This window comes from Parambassis ranga, chromosome 4, assembly GCF_900634625.1.
Source record: "Parambassis ranga chromosome 4, fParRan2.1, whole genome shotgun sequence".
Lineage (NCBI taxonomy): Eukaryota > Metazoa > Chordata > Actinopteri > Ambassidae > Parambassis > Parambassis ranga.
The window spans coordinates 5,742,399-5,760,486 of record NC_041025.1 but is presented as its reverse complement, the minus strand read 5'-3'; the positions used below and the strand labels follow the sequence as shown (position 1 = coordinate 5,760,486).

At 41.7% G+C, this 18,088-nt stretch overlaps 1 protein-coding gene across 1 annotated transcript in view; it reads left to right on the top strand.

Moving 5' to 3' along the window:
• Positions 1-1,767: 1,767 nt before the first annotated feature.
• Positions 1,768-18,088, top strand: part of nhsa (Nance-Horan syndrome a (congenital cataracts and dental anomalies)) — a 48,504-nt gene continuing 32,183 nt past the window's right edge. The window contains exon 1 of the mRNA XM_028403515.1: positions 1,768-2,218. Within this exon, the coding sequence (XP_028259316.1) occupies positions 1,939-2,218 (280 nt within the window). The 5' untranslated portion in view covers positions 1,768-1,938. The remainder of the gene's footprint in view (positions 2,219-18,088) is intronic.

Sequence of the window (18,088 nt, the reverse complement as noted above, 5' to 3'; positions counted from 1 at the left end):
TGTGTGTGTATTCATTCAGGCAGACAGCTAAACAGGCAGTCATTCATGCTAAACTATAAATACCACTTAAAAGTGTTTAGTTTGCATTTTAAGATGACAGCTGCACATGATGGAGAAACTATATGTGTCAGCTCTGTGTTGGCTCTAAGTGCCCCTTTGATATAATTGCCATCTAGCTATCAGCACTTAGCCAACAACTGGCTTATTATTATACACATGGTTATTACCATTAATGATCCATGTAACTGGAGACAGTGATTTTTACTGGTCTCAGGCGGGACAGTGCCCACAGATCTCCATGTACAGTCATGTCAGATATAATAACTGATCAAGGAGAAGGTACAGTGATAAATAGCAGGATATGGAGAGCTTTAGTGTCAAACTTCCATATCACTGCTGGTGGCTGCAATTTAAAGCTGACTCTTCTAACAACAAAGATTACCAGCTTTTGTCCGCTCAAGTTAGCCCTTTTGTCACAGCACCATTACTCAAAGATGACGACATACGCCGCTTCTCTCGTCCCTGCTTTGTCCCATGGCCAGGCTTTGCAAAGGTTGCACTTCTGGTGTGGACATTAGTTAGGCCACAGGAAGGGCTGTGGGCCTGTCACCTCTGTCGATTCTGGCCCCGTCAGCTGCTGGGATTTAACTAAACACTCATTCAGCAAATGTGAATGAAGCTCAGCCCGGGCTGTCAGGTCTACAAGTGGAGGTGCAAAACAAAGATGAACTTAGACAGGGATATGACAAACTTAGAGAGGGAGGGGGTTCTTCTAGCTTCATCAAGAACAGATACAGACATGAATGACTGCAACAAACTTCATACGACTTTAAACCAAACTGAAATGTAAAGATTTACTTTGTAAATATCACTATATTAATATCACTCTATGTATTACACATATACAATAACATTATGAACAGAAGCAGGAAATAGTGAGTTTTTTTTGCATCAATTAATTGAGGCCTTGCCAAATTAATTCAATTAAGCCTATCCTATCCTAGCCTAATTCCCCTGACAGTATACTGGGGTTTTATTATTTGTCATCAGCTGTAACATTCTCACTCTGTCATTTATGTAACAAAGGTGAAAAACAAGAGCAACAGTATCCATAAAAATAGCGTAGACTAGTGCATGTAAAACATTTCTCAGGCTCCAGACGGAATATAAACACTAAAAACTCTTAAGGTTTTAGTGTTTTGTTTTGGTAAAGCATGTGATTAAATATAGCTGCAAACATAGACAGAATATTTCTCAATTTCAAGATAATTTCAGGATTTGGCTAGATATAATATAATAACTACTTTGTAATCATTGTAATATAGTATTTGTGTAATTACTCCAAAAGGGGGAGATAAAAAGCTTTGTATTGCACCTTTAATAATAATTTTAAATAATTAATTTTCAGAATTGTGGATGATTTATTTGTTGATGTCTAAGACATTCATTGATTAATTATTTTGGTTATACAAAAAATTGTTTTTGTGTTCAGGGTCAATAAAGGTCAATTTTGTACTGATTGCTGCCATATGCATATTCATTACATTTTAATATGCGTTTCTATTATATTATATTTTGTCTTTAAATATTCTAGCGTGTATAACTGTATTGCTGGGTCATTAGGCTGTGGTATTTTCTTTCTGCAGGCAGAGTCCTGATCCACACAGTCCTGTCGCTCCACTCCAGCTCTTCCCACAAACCGTTTTTTAAAAACCACCTCTACTTTGGAGCAGGGAAAAACACACCAGCATTGGGGCAGCAGATGACCCGGCGCAGCAGCGAGGAGCACAACAGTCCTCTCTAAATGAAAGGATGGGGGGCATCAGCAGCAGCAGCAGCTGAATTCACAGAGGCTGGATCAGGGGCGGAGGGGACACTACAGCTTTCTGCTCACTCTTGGCTGACTTTTGTTGGATTTAATCCCAGGTCCATAACAACATGCCATTTGCCAAAAGAGTCGTGGAACCTCAGTTACTGTGCAGGTATCAAATCCCAAACGAGGAGGGTCTGGTTTTCGAGGATCTGGTCTCCATCAGTAATGTGGCTCTGTCCCGGACCTTGCGGCAGCTGTCGGACCTGGCCAGACATGCCTGCTCCATATTCCAGGAGCTGGAGAGCGACCTCACATCCACCAGCCTGCGGGTCAGGGGGCTGCAAAGCAAGATCAGCCAGCTTCAGCAGACCTGCTCCGAGCTGGACCCCAAACAGGAGGCAGTGCGTGAGTACTGACGCTCTTATTATCTGCACGCGGCTCTGACAGACAACAGCACGAGGGCTCTTCTGGAAAAATGACGTAGATTTAAAAAGTTAGCTAAATTTAGCAGATAATACGGTGCTAGCTTAAAACTACCTAGATGTAGTGAAGTCGCACTGCTGGCGTGTTAACTTTGTTTACATGCGTTAGTTTAGATGAGGTGAGTCGTAATATTTCTACTTCCGTCCTTATTTGTTTATATATTTTGAGAAACCTGCTGTTTCCACGTTTCCCACGCCGAGGGGCGTGTGACAGTCCGGTCCTCATGCTCGCAGCTTTGTATTACACGGATGTTACTCATCAAATACTCTTTTCTTACATAAATAAAACTTCAGCTGCTCCTGTCGGTGAGTAGTATCAGTTTGTTTCCCCATAGACTCTGTGGCTCGCAGTAAACTCCAGTGATGTCACTGTGTGGTTGTTGTTGTCACTGACTCACTAAGCTGACTTCTCTGGAACTGTTAGAAGCTAAACATGGTGCTCACTGCTGTCCTGCTCCATGAGCTGAACTCTGCTTGGCCACCAGTAAGAATTCATTACCCTGATAACACAGCATGGGGCTGTAGCCTGGCTCTTTAATCTCAGTGACCCCCACACTGCCTCCTCCTCCCCCCTGAAGGTGTGGGAGGTGATGTGATATTGGTGTGTGTGTGTCTCCATTAAGCACTTAGGAAACCTGTGCCTCACAGAATTATCCGTCCTCACCGGAACAGTTTCTGAAACTTGGATATACCCCAGTGGATTTACCCCGCTTTAGTTTAGGTTCAGCAAGTCCTCACATGTTCTCCAGACACTGCTTCCGATGGAGTGTGAATGGATTACTGTGTGAAGGGATGGATGTAAGACCTGACCCCTTTTAAGCCCAATTTAAACTTTGAGATGGCAGAGATCCCGGCTGACATCCATTGCACCTTATTAAATGCAGTCACAATCAGTTACACATCACTTTAATGCAGACTCATCCTGGTCATGGGTTGTCTTAAACTTCAGCTAAACCTGCAAAGAAAATGTTACATTTAAATGTTTGGGCTTCTTATTCATTGGAGGAAAAACATACAATATATATTGTTATATATATAATATAATAGGTTTGCGTGCTTGTTTCATATACAGTATAACCCTGTTTGTTAGTCTTAATTGTGCTTTTCATGTTAATGGTGTCAGGGGTAGCCTTTAACAACAGTGCCCTTCCTCATCTGAATTACAATTGGTGTAAATAAAGCAGTTGAAGGCAGAGGTCTGTAGTTGGGGGTGGGCCTTTATGATGGCTGTGACCTGTCCACAGGGCGAGTGCTGTTAGGGGACCCGCCGCAGGATCAGAATTTTGTAGAATCAGATGTTGTCCTATTGTACCCAAATAGGGTACAATACTTGTTGTCTCAGGGAGATTGTGTGGTGCATCAGGCAAAAATAACTGCAATGCCCTCTGTGGTAATAATATCCGCATGCAGGCATGCTTTTAAATGCAGGGTGAGATGCTGACATATTTGGGTCAAACAACTTTATTTGCTAGAAATGCAGCATTACACTTTTGCTTCATCTTCCATTGAGCCTTTTGCTCTGTATCAGCTATACCAGGAGCCATACTAGGAGTGGTGCTCCTGGAAGTCGTTGTAGTTACTGTAGGTGATGCTCCTACTGTCTGTGATTTGACATGGCTGTTAAGGCAAAATTAAACAAGCAAACAAGATGAAAAATACATTATAGTTATTTCTGGCTGATTATTGAGCTAATATTTTTCTATTTTTTGTCCTTCATCTCTCTGTCTCACACACACACATTTCAGCACACACACAAACACACTAGGCGCCTGGCATACATCCCTCAGCTCTGTGCTTGGACAGTTCTCCTGTGACACCCACTCCGCGTTGGACTACCATCAGAGCTCCTCAGGCAGACCGGGGCCTGTAGCTCTGTCCCATGTTAGAGCACTCTGCTGGGTTTTAAGTTACACTGGCTCAGAGTGGAGGGGGAGCCGTAATACTTGTGGCGGCAAGTGGCCCTCTGGCTTTTCTGGTCTAGGAGCACATGGCTGGCAGTTAACCACATTCCTTGTACAGACCACGTCAGAGACAGTCTAACAATACCAAACAGGGGAAAACAATAGTCTCACAGCTCCAAACAGTATAACTGAGTAAAGCTCAGCAACAAACAAGAATAATTCCTTATCCAGCAGAGTGTCATGCTCTACCTGCTCTGTTTGGAAGACCAGGTTCTCACTAAATCCACGGTGCTTTAGCGTTTTAAACTGTGTGACACGGTATTCTTGTGACTCTTGTTAAAACTGTGTTATCAGTTGTAGTATTATCACACAAACCTGCAGTTAAGTTGTGAAATACTTGATTGACACACACTATCTATATGTTAGGAAAACTCCTGCAGTTATAGTTTGTTAGTCATTCTTGGAGGCGCCTTAGACTTTTCTCCTGTGTCTGCTTTAACAACTCATGACAAAAAATTTGCTCTGCAGTTACCATCCTTTCCAATCTAGTCTTCCACTCCAACACCATGGCATTCATGCAGCTCTGTGAGCCACAGTGGCCTGGAAAGAGGAGTTTCTGTGGACAGACATAGCTCACCACCTATGCTACTTTAAACTCCACTGGAACAGCTTACACCAGGAAACAGCATTAACCCACTGACAGTCCTTCCCTTCTGCATTTCATTGACCCAGTCCGGCCATTACTGTGGCTTTGATGTACTAAGTGAAGCTGCATTGACGAGTGTATGTATGCTCCATGCGAGGTCAATATCTGTCAATGATGGAATTCACCACAGAGCTGCAGCTGTCAGAAGGAAAATGCAATGTTAGTGAATGAAGTCAGATTATATCACTGCTGGTCTCTTGTAGTTTTTAGTAGCCGAGTTAAATATACTGTATGTGGTGGAATAGACTTTAAATAATTCACTCAAAGTAAGAAAATACATCAGTGTACCTTGGATCAAGTGCCTCTACCTTTCTTTTCTCTTTCATTATCTGAAACATAAGCATATTTCTACAGGTCCAGACAACCTGCCATTGATATAGTACCCCTGCTAATTATAGAGCACATTTCAAAGACTTTGCTCACTCATCCCTGCACCAACCCCCTTTCCTCTTCCCAGACACTCACCAAGAAAGCCTAGACTGCCTTGATGCGGCGGCTTGTTGTTTTCATTTAACTGTCATAGCTGGTGTTTCTTTTTAAGTTTGTCGTGATGCATATTTAGGACTCTGACTTTACACATTTTTTAGAGCAAAGAATGAAAAAAGTAGCTAGTGGCTTTTTTTCAATATTCTGTCGACTTGACATTGAAAGTGTGGCCAAACTGAACTGATGGTTTCCTGTTCACCAGGCTTCATTAACTGTGTGTGTGCCTCTGCACCTCAGCTGCCGGTGCATTGCCTTGCCTGCGATTGAAGTGGTTTCTGCTCAACCACTCTGTCAAGTCAAGCATTCCAAAAAGCCAATGACCAGGAAACCACAGTGTTCGCCTGCACTTCTGGGACCTTGCACCCCACACATGCTCCCTAAATTGGCCTGGAGAATGGGTGTCATTAGGGGAGATTGGGGGAAAAACCAGAGGCCATGTTTGTTTTCAAAAGGAGACTTTTTGTTAAAATAAAGGTTAAGGTGTTTCATAGCATTGCTTGAGGGAATTGTGTGAGCTATTACACTTTACATTCCTGTGGTGGGACCCTCCACAAGAGCAAGTGATCCTGAGTCAGACTAAAATCCCTCTGCTGGTCTTTTTTGTGTATATTTTCAGGTGTAAAGGCTAACAATTTATGTTAGAGCCTCTCCACTGGAACGTGTGTGTGAAAAACTTTCTAAAGTCCGGTTCCTCCAGGGGAAGCTAAGCTCCAGTTTGTTGTTGGCAAGATGTGATTGTTTTTTGTATTGCAGAAATCGGGGGGCCATGCAAAATATTTTCCTGAACCAAGGTTTGTGTGAGTGTCCCCCACACTTATTAAAAAACATTCCCCAGCAGTCATTAATCTTTAGGGACTTCTGAGTGTGGGGCTGAGGCACCGAGGAGACAATTCTAGCCTGTCCTGAAGTAGAGGTGGGGGGCAAAGTCATCTACCCCTTGACCTCAAAAGCCTGCTGACCTCCCAACCCCCATACACACGACATCAAAACACAAAAGAGCAAACACAGCCGCCTCCATCTTGCTTATCACTCTCCCTCTAAAGGCTCGACCGGCCAATTAGAGTGGATTTAATGTTTGACATGATACTGAATAGCCACAGGTCAGCAGACAAGGAAAACCCAGTCCAGGGCCAGGTCTGATTAAACTGTCAGAGGCAACTTAATAGAGTAAACAAAGTCTTTCCTCCAGGTTGTCACTCATGGCTGGAGATGAAGTGAGCTGTGAACAGCTGCTTGGCCAATGCTGGAGGATTGTAGGTGAAACTAGAGGAAGAGGAAGTAAAAGACAAAAGTCTTTTACTTCCTCTTCCTCTAGTTTCACCTACATTCATATCATCAAGTGAGCTATTGAAAAATTAGCTTGAATAAATTTCCTGTTGTTTTACTACTATCATGGGCCTGTGGACATTTTGTCTGTTATAAGTAAAGAAGCTTCTCTTCTCTGTTCTTGGTTCTGTAACAACCAAGTAACCCAGCCCTCCATCTGTACCTACATGTTAAATCTGATGCTACAACCTCCAAAGATCAAATGAATGCACGTCTGACTTATGGTTAAACAAACTTTATTGCAGCATATAGTTTACAACATCCCACCACATTCTTTTCCGTGGCAACCTGGAGAAATATTGACTGCTCTGAGGGCCATATAACCATTGTCAGCTAGTCTTTGTCTCACCAGAAACATTCCATGGCACCTGTGTTGGTTTCCCCTCCTCACTCAGACTGTCTTCAAATGATATGATATCCCATCCTACTTTTGTGCTCTTCCACAGACTGTCCTCCCCAGCCTACATGTACTGTCAGACTTAAATATTATGTAATGGAATTGCTGGCAAAATCTCTAGGCTTTTCAGGATGGGAAGATAGCGGGTTCTTATGAATTCTTCTGTTCTTTAGTCCTAGTGAAGTCAGCCTACTATCTGTGGTGGGTGAGATTAGCAGGAAGCAAGAGATAAGGGATCTTAGATGATTGATCACATACTTACAACTAGGAAAAAGAGTTTTATATAAAGTAAGTTAGCCAACTCTAGTTAAAAGATTTTTCCTTCACTATGACAACATTATAATTTTCAGTGATTTGCTGTCTGTGTCTATAAAAAGTCTGAGAGGACTGGATAATAGAGAAAATATGAGTTAATACTGGCTCTTGTGTTAACAGGAAGGAAACACGTGGGAATTTGTAGCCTTTGCCATGCAGGTGTTTAGACTGAGATTTGACTGGAATGTGAACTTCCCTCACCTCACGTCCATTTATGAGCCCCGGATCAGCCAGGTTGAGTCTTTAAAGTTGAGGGAGCCTTTTCATCAATCATCTTACCATCACACAGGTGAAGCAAAAATAGAAAGCACCTGTTGGCTATGAGGGTGTGTGTAAGGCTCATTGGTTTAGGCTTCTCGTCTGTTTGATTTGTCTGTTTTTTAAAATTAAATTGGCCATGCAATAATCTAGCTATAATCATAACACAGCAACCATAATCAGGGATAGCAGATCCATTAATTTCTGTTTTTCTCCACATATTTAAGAAGTCTGCCTGGAGCTGTAAGTGCACGTTGTGAAGAATTAAAAGGTCTGTTCATCTGCTCTAATGCAAGGCTGCAATTCTTGCATGCCCAGCAAATTAGCTTACCACCCACCTCGACTAAAAAGCAATACTTTTACAATACACATTGATGTATGGAAACTGGAAAGTGTCTTGTATTTCACAGTGTGAAAAGAAAGTCCTAGATGCTTTTAAGACTTTTATTATAAATTGTGATATTGTGTATGTTGTCATCAAGTATGTTTTTGGATCATAGCAAGTCAGAATGAAACTTCTTCTAAGAATTTATAAGATCGGACAGGCATTGCCAGTTCATTGAAATAACATTAGCTTAATTAGTGAGTTAGCTACAGCTGTTATGATAGATTTGATGTAAATTCTTTCCTCGCCTCTACAGCTGATTGCACTCATCAAAACCCTGCTACCACAGGAGCACACATTAGTATTGAAGTAGAACCACTTGTCTTCCATTTTAAATTTTCGTCTTCTCCTGTCCTCACATGACTTCTCTCATTTCAGGCCAAACTCGCTTTTCATAATCTTATCTGCCTCCTGCTGTGTTTGTTCCCTCCTGTCGGCCTTCTCCAGTCACACTGATGCACCAGGGCAATGCTAATGGAAGTAAGCAGGCTGTTGTAACAAGCATGAGTGACAAGGATACAGAGGTTTTGGTGCTTCCATTCTTTATTTTTTAATGCCAAATGTCTGTTGTCTTCTGGAGACCACCTCTGCTTTAAGAACAAATCAGTTTCCCATGCCAGATGAGTTACATTTAATGGCTCAGATTACACTGACTGTCACTGAGAATAGCCTGAGGCCTCCACACAGGCTTTCTGGACAGGTCAGCGTGAGAGTCTTCACCATCCGGCCAATCATGCTTTGAAGCACGACACAAGTTCACCCTGCTTTGGCTTTTGTTCCTCCCTCTTTTATGCCCTCCTCCTCTGGGACATTTCCTCACCATCCGGATTCATCTTTTATTCTTGCCAGTAATTTCTGTGCCTGTCCGCTCCCTCAGGCATTTTTTATACTTTGTTCTTCTCTTCTGACCGCAAGCTCTCTCTGAGCTTCTGGGTCTCTCTCTCTCTCTATCACTCTCACTCGTCTCAGTACCCCAGTTTAGCTTCTTATTTTGGGATTCGGCCAGTCCCGCTCCCAGCAGCCCCACTAGGGAGAGACCATCCTGCTATAGCAGCAGAAAAGTGCTGTGCCTTCTCTCCATTATGTTCTCTTTCTTAGTTTGGAGTCCCCTGAATTAAACATTTGCTGACCGCCAATCAACCCTGCAGATTTATGCTTTGAACTAAATCAATTCAGTTGAATATTTGATTTGGTTTCTCAGCACTTACATATAAATCATTCCACAGAGCATTTTGTAAATCAGCTCAGTGTTCACTGGGTTTGCAAAACTTTACTGAAGTCAAATGAGTAGTAAAATGTCCCTTGGCTAAGTCTGAAAGAGTAACAAGAGTTCATTTGATTTTCCAGTAAATCCTTTCAGTTTTGTTGTGACTATTGTAAACGCATGATACAAACTTCCACAGAGTCTGCAGCGCACAGCTTTTACCATTAGACATTTAATTACAAGGAAACAGGAAACCTTAGCCCACCATCAAGAAATGGATTGTCACCCGGAAAAAAAGATCTTATTACAAATGTAAAGGTTTCACCCTCAGTGGTCACTGGGGAGTTCTAACATGGAGGGAACTTCCACTGACATCTGAGTACTGAAAACATTGCATTGAATGAGACGCCATATTGTTGCTTCTCTACAATGAAGGCACAGGAAAAGTTAAATCCTCCACTTGTTTAGACTGTAGCATACTGTGGCACTATGCCTCCCCAGAACAGTCTGGGTCCATCTCACACTCATTAAACAGCACTGCAATTCTAAATGTTTACTGTAGACTACAAAAGCCAAGAAATTGTCCGGTTCATCAATACTCAAATGGAGGGATAACAACCATGTGCTCTTGGGAAGGGGAGACTGGGGGAATAAATTGAGGTGATATTTGGGACAAACCCAGTTTTCCTCCATCAAAGCTGCTGCAGGGCTTTTGTTATGATTTGCCCAGTCTGCCTTGGCAACCACAAACATCAGGCAACAGCAACTGACTGTAAGAGTTAATGCATCATTTTTTGTCATACAATGCTAGGTAAATCACATTTTCTCCTTTTTTTCATGATAACACTGAAATAATCGCTGGCATTCTTTTAAAATGTAGTTTGCTTTGCACACTGTGGAGGACAAACTGCTCATACTGAAGGGACTGTATTTTAAAAACGGCGTGATAAATGGATAAGGATTAGAAAAAAAATTGCATGGAAAGCCTCCTTTTCTTCGCTGATGTAGGTATGAATGCTGTTGCCATCAGAGAAAAGTGGTAATCAATAATGAATAGCGACATCTGAATATAGCCAAAACAAAGATGAATTCAGGCAGGAGCCAGGATTTGAATACTCCTTTGATGCCACCATGCAAGGTGTATAACAATGATGCCAGAAGTCATTACAGGTGGCAAAGCACCCGGGTTTGTTTTCATATGAAAGAGAGCCCTTCTGCATTGTGAATGATTGGGTTCACTTTTGTTTCCTTGCACAAGTAATAAAACATGTATTATAAATTAATAACATTTTTGATTAGCTGAAACAAGATTTACAGCTTCTCTGTTTAAAGTTGTGGTTTTGCCTTGTTTTCCATGTCAGACCCTGGAGAAATAGTTCCTGGAAATAACTTTTTACGGCGAGTCATTTATGGGAAATGCGAGGGCTGTTGACCACTGTTGCATCACAGGACTAATGGAGGGTCGGCCTGCTGTGGACTTTTCACATCACTTTATCAAAAGAGAGTACCCCGTCCCTCAGGCTGTATCTGAAATGGTAGCTGGAGACAAAGCACAGAAGGGAAAGTACCTAAAGGTGCTGCTGTGTTACCAACTGAAAAGCCCCATCTGTTGGCCGTCAGCCCAGAACTCATAGCACTGTGGAAGGTGTCTTTCATTAGAAGCACGGACTTTCGTTTTGAGTCTATCCTCCTGCAGGAATAATGCTAAACTCTAACCAGACATCAAGGATTGTTTGTGTGTTTCAGCGTGTGCAACATTTTCCTTTTGCTGTGTGAGAAACTGAGGTACACTGTAAAATGCATTCCTATTCCAACATTATTGCTGGGCCAAATGTTTTCTTACAGTGTGAAACTCTTTTTTATTACAAGACGGATTTTGCATATTGTTTATTAGAAGCTGGTGGTGCATAGCTACTTTGATCAAGTAGTCAGATATCCTAATCTGACTACAGTCATGATGTCGACGTTTGTTCATTGTGGAAATTTTGGTGCAGATTTCAAAACATTCTCTGAAATGTGAAATAGGCAATTTACCCACACCCATCTATGTTTGGCTTGTCCTGCTACAGTATCTTCACAGCCACATTTGACTAGATAGTCTTTCACAGCAACCCAGAATACATTTGCATTCAGACTTCAACAAATGTGTTTCTGACAGTGTATAAATATAGCTTGGGTTATCACATCCCTAAACATACTCATCGTATTTTACTTGCAGTCATACTTCTATCTAGAGCTGCCTCCTTGTTGCACAGGCCCACACGAATACATGGAAACAAAGTGGTGATGCATGTCCATCTAGAAAATATAAACACACAACTTGTCTGAGTGAGATAAAGACATAAAAGCGCACAAATGAAATGGAAAGCAGGCCTTGAATGCCTGCCACGCTCAAACAGCCCGGCGTTGGGGCGAAAGCCTCTACCCTTGCAGATCTCTTTGTGCAGCCGAGCTGCATGCCAGCTGGCTGGCTGCTGGGAAGTTTTGTGTGACTCATTACCTCTCCATTGAGGGACACAAAGCTGGGGCGCACTTGCCTATCAGAGCTGGGAGTGTCTCAGCCTCCCGTCTTCACCTATAAGGGAGGTCAAGGTTATGGCCTCCATGCTGAGATGACGCCCAGCAGCTTCGCCACACAGCAACCAGTCACAGGGTCTGTTTAAAGGAAGTCTCTCCATTGAGTTCACTGTCTGGACCGTTACCTTGGCAGCACTTTGCTTAAGGGAAGAAATGTTGCAGTCCAACCCATTTGGCAGGACACCTTGATGACCATTGATTTGAATTCTTTCACTACATGTGTTCTTAAAGCGTGCCCCTGTCTTTTTTATTGCCCTTCTGTTTGTTCTCTCTTAAACTAAATGCTACTATGGCACCAGCCTGTGACGCCTCATTTATCACCCTGATGATGTCTATTCATTCTTGTCAAACCTGTTGTTTTCTTGTTTAGCCAATGACCCTTACTGTTAGTTTGAACAGGGAGGTGGGGAAGCTTTATTTTGAGTGTGTGTTTTCAGAGGTGCAGTGAATAGGGGAGTGCCTAAGGTGGATCAAAGACGACAGAATAACACAATGTAATCAAAAGCATATGTTTGGTGTTTCAGGAGATCCAGGTTGTAGTCAGAAGACTGGGATAAAGGAACAGATATGGTGTGAAAAATAGCTGCTGTGTTATTCAGGGCTTAAAAACATAATAAATACCCAACTGCATACTCTGGCAGATTATGACGACTTACCAAAAGCAACAACAATTTCTCTGTTCTTTCTTGCTCTGGCTCTCTGTGTGGGGTTGGTGGATTTCTCATTTCAGTGAACCAGCTTATATCAGCCTTTCCCTCTATCTGAATGTGGGAACCTGTAAGACACAGCCAGAGCCATCTGTGACTCTGCAGATGGCCCTGCTTGTTAAAGTGGGCCATGGTAGGACCCTGTCGTCTACCCAGGACGGGACAATGGAGATTACGGATGTCTGATCTCTTGGTTTAAACAGAGTCTGAGGACTGCAGGACACAGGGAGGGGCTTGCTGGCCTGATCTTTGAATCACATCACTGTTTTTTTAAACATCAAGGAATTATAAGACACAAAGTCATTTACCCTGTTGCTGAGTCGTATTTACAGAACCAAAGTTATCTCTCATCTAGGAGGCGGAGTTGGAGGGTTCGGCCTCTTTTAAGCTTTCCTTGCTTTCAGGCCAGTTTGTCTCTCAGTGGCAATTGTGCTGCCTTTTGTTGCATTTGTCTTTTTATGGAACCTGAGCTTGAAGAAATGTGTATTCAAGATGATGATAATCATTTAGAAAGGCCAAACCACAATATAGGGGTCAAAAGAATCTTCTCTAACTTGTTCGATTTTTGTATCGTGCATGACTGTGAAACACATTCCCACACCTTATTTGGTGTTCCGTATTTCCTGATTGTTGTTAATGTTGGTGCTCTGCCAAAGAATTATCTGTGTGCTCAACCTGAAGGTCTGCCAGAGTGAAAGAGAGTACTCTGGCAATTACGGTGAGAGAGTATACAGAAGATACAGCACAGTATAGGAGGGGGAATAAAGGAATTGCCTTTGCTTTGAGACTACACACCTTTACATTGATGCTGAGTAACTTCAGTCTCTCTTGGTGGGATACTTGCATTCTAAAACGCCAAACACTGATTGTTTACAACCCTTTGTTTCAGAATAATCCTTTCATACACGTAACAGTTACCTTTGTACAACATGGTCTCTAGGCAGACAGTAGATCTGTATCTTACATGAAGAGAGGCACAAACATGAAGGTTGGACTCAGACTCACCGCCTGTTGTCTTGGGTGGTAGTTTAAAAAGCACTGATCCTGATCTTATTAAGGTAGATTTGGTCAGCTAGTAAAGGTTTAATGCAACAGGCTGAGCCAGACTATCCTGCCTCAGTTAACGCAAAAATCTCCAGCTACATACCAGTATTTGCTTTATCAAGATGGGAGGAAAAATGTCTCATGTGTGTCTATACTTGTAAGTGTAGAGATACTGTTTTTTTATGTATTTTTTGGCATTTGGAGTTATTGCACAACAATCACTTGACTGGTTCCTCTTCCCATAGCTTTTGTTTTCATGACCTCTGCCGTAAGAATACTTCTGAAATCTGAGATGCTGGGAATGATCCAAGGCTGAGGTATCCTGGTGTGATTTACTTCTCTGTTCAAGCCCTCCTTATCCATGAAGCACCTTGTAATTTATGACCTCATCCGAGGGAGTGAAACAAGCCCAGGAGTGTGTGAGGTGACTTTAGAATCCAAATAATAAAGGTTACTTTATATACAAACACAAATATATTATCTTTCTGTATTATTGTACAGGCTTTGATCCATGGTTCATTTCTTTGTCATTTCTGATAGATGTTATAAAAGATCTTCATTTTAACAGCCAACAAGGTTTAACTGTAAAATATGGTCAGGGATAGTCAGGGAGACAGCTGAAGCCCTTGACTGAAGCTTTTATTGTATTTTGATTATATCATATTGCACCACACATAAAGCGAGGTCAGATTTTATGCAGTAAAGTTGTGACAATGAACGACCACACTGACATAATTAAGACTTCAAGAGTCTTAAGAGTTAATTCAAGGGTCACTCATTCATCCTCCATCACTGCTTACCCCATCTCAGCTCCTTAATTGTGTTACAGACATGAGGCGTCACATTCCTCTCTACCAACAACAATGCATTTCAGTGACACACAGAAATACATGCCTTTCCAGTGATGTCATGTGCAGCCGGTCATGCCAATAAGTATGTGGAGCTTCTCCTTTGAAAGGCACTGGGCAGCTGCTTCATCGTTCTCCATCTGTGAAATGTATACGTTCAGCGCGGGCCTTTGTTTTTGTCAATGGCGATGGCACTGACCCAGGGTCAGGGGTATAAATCCCACTGTGGCTGCCCATTGTAAAAAAATAAATAAATAAATAAATAATACATGTGTGGCATTTTTAATACAATTTAATATCCGCACTAATTACAGGGGAAGAAAGGAGGTGATGTGGAAATATGCAGAAGAATAAGAAGTGACATCAACAAAGCCATCTCTCTGTTTGACTGAGAGCAGAGAGAGTTTTAGGCAGGCCATCTGTGTTTTCACACTGTCAGTCATTCTGTGTTGGTGTTTTTAATCCTGAGGTACTTCACGAGGCAATGGCACGTCAGCCTCTCAGTTATTTTCTGCAGATTATAAAGCAGATTATGGTTACTTCTGGCTCACACCTTTTTTTCTGAGCAAACTAAAGTCAGTTGAATCTATAGCTGATCTCTAGTATATATAGTCTAAACAACACTCATGTAAGTATTGATTTGTAACAAGTTATGAAACTAGTCCACAAAAAACACTTGTAATTTGTGCTTTTGGTCAAATGTTTTGATCCATGTTGAAACAGCTGTTTCTCTTCACACGTCTGCTGTTTCCATGTGCAGCATTCTACTTCCGTCTCTAGTTTTACAGGTAAGTTTAAAAGCAGAGCTGGTCTAGGCTGAGTGGAGATATGGGTGTTACCATGGCAGCAACAAACTAACTCATTGCTGTGAAAAACGTCCATCTATCCATTGATTATCCCAGGTCACACACAGTCCAGATTCAGGGAGGCATTAAAAGAACATTTCTCTGGCATGTGTAATGGGTTTACAGCAGGTTTTAGGGCCTCATTTGCTTTATCACCATGTGGAGAAATACACACCCTTTTTAATATTAAATACAAATTGGTCTATTTGGCAGCTGCAGTGTGATTCATGCAGGCAAAGTGAACTATTTTCCACTTATTGACTCACATTTGCAGGTGTCTGGTAATGTCTGTTTAAATGGAGCAAAGTGTTTGTTGCATTAGTTTTGGTGTTGGTGCCTACTGGATTTAATTTGCAAATGATGACAGTGTGGATTGTTGGTGCCATAGTGGTGTAATCGTGTGGCTTATGTTGACATGGAAGGATGACTGTGGGAGGGGCAACTGATCCTGTGGACAAAGAACCTTTTCAGCAGCTCTTCAGAGTGGAGAGACATTTTATGATAAGATGTCAGAAAGGAGGTCTGTCTTCAGTCATTGGAATTTCACATATAGCTTGGAAAATATGAAGACGGTCCAGTGTCTGTGTACTGTGAGTTCTTGTTTGAAAAATCATTTTTAGAACCACTGGATAACAATGAGTCACTGCAATGAATTTGCATATTCCCCTAATCCCCTGGATTATGTTGTATTATTTAATCTGTCTTTTCTGACGCTGTGGGCTTCATCCAAATAAGTAGCTTGGGGCATGTTTTATTTTTTTTTTCTCTGCAGAATTGTTTTTGTTGTCGCTCATGGTCCTACATTGTCATACCACATGGCTCATGTTGGTCACGGTCATCAGTGCTAAATCTAGAGTTAATCAGAATAGGGAGCAGAGGGGAGAGAGAATGACCTTACAGTCCTGACATTCCCAAAGCCCTCAGGGTGAAGGAGTGTAGGGATGATGGAGGAGACATTCCTCTGAGCACAGATGTGACCTGTCCATCTGGACTTTTACTTTCTGCAAGGTCACAGAACTACTACAAGTGAGATTCTATCATTTTGTTCATGTTTCTTGTCAGACATCACACCATAAATACGCCATTTTCACACCAAAGAGAGTATCAAGCCTAAACCTCAGTCCACTGAGACCTCATTTCCTTACATAAACAAACTGCAGAGGGCTTTCAGAGGGACCTGACTGGACCTTGATTACTCATTGTGTGTAAATCCACTTAAAGTACGGCACACACACACACACAGCAGATCAGTTGGCTTTGTGTCCGGGGTTATAATAGGAAAACAGCTCTAAAATAGTTGTTCTCTTTAAAGAGTCATCCTAACCATCTCTTTTAACACTTTATCTCTTAACTCAGCTTATCTTTATTCGCAGAAGCGGTTGTACTCTGCCTCACTGTATAGCTGTACCAGTTATTGATTATGCAGCAGCATCATCAACATTCACTTAAGGCAGCAATTTGCCAACAATATCTGCATCCCTACATTGATCTTTACAGATGTCTGATGATCTGTTCATCAATTTCACCATCCTGTTGTTCATGTTTCGGCTCAGGGCCGGCGCTACAAGCAGAGGATCTGTGAGTCAGCTGCCATGTGTCGTAACCTCACCAACACATCCTCAGAGAATGAGCGAATCTCAACCTTATATAGTTCACTGATTACAGATATTTTTAAATGTTAGAGCTGTCAATAAAAAATGACATCTGTTTAAACACACAATATGCTGTTAAAGTGTATGATTAAAAAAACACATGGGGTAGGTACCTGACCTCAGACAGATCGGTTTAATCTGGGACACTGGTCGCCCCTAATCTCCAGTTTAAAAGGGATCCAGTGTTAGATGGCACACTTCTGTTGCTGTGAAGTTTGGTGTCACTGCTGGTGACCCTTACAAACACAAAGCATGTGGAAAGCCCAATTGGATATATATTCATATAGTCACTCACAAGCTCCGCCCACAGAGGCGCTGGTGACATCTGGTGTGTTGTGGGGCTGATATGACTGACCCACGCCGCCATTTAAGCACCTGTTTTTATTCAAATATCTGCCAACTCAATCACAGGCCTGTTTCAGCCGTTATTTATAGCTAATTTAAAAAAAAATCTATGTTATAATATGATTATCTAATTCTATAATTGTTTCCAGGTTTAAAGGAATAATTCGACATTATGCACATTTTGGAAAAAGCTGGCCCAGTTAAAAAACATTACCTTTAATTTAGAGTGGTCAGTGCCTTCCCAGGAAATAGTCCTATACGTAATCTGTAGTCTTAAAAGTAATCTAAGTAATATCCTATAGATTTGACAAAACGATAAATTATGTTAAACAGTGATATTTGGAGGTTCCTTTAAACAAGTCTATTTGTCTCCTCATGAAGTCTTTCTGTTTATATTTAAAAGGAAATTACCAAAGTGTAGTCACAAAATGGTGAACTATTCCTTTAATGTTTTGGGAACCTTTTCCTGAAGTGTGTGAACATACTGTGTGACATGAAACCAGGCTTACTGTAGCATTAACTTTAATTCCTAATAACCTGGATGGGTTTCAGCAGCGATGCTCTGATTTGTTAGCACTAATCGAGCTGCGTTTTAGCACCTTCAGCGTATTACTTGATATCTCACAATCCTCTTGTTCATGATTAGAGGGTCTGTAGAGCCGCCATGAAGATCTAGAGCCGCAGACTTTTTCGTTACTATTAGATTTCCATTGGGCCCTGCCAGTGTGGGATAAACTTGCAGCTCGCAGTGATGTCACTGCCTAGGCTACAAAGTTGATGTGATTACCATCTTAGAA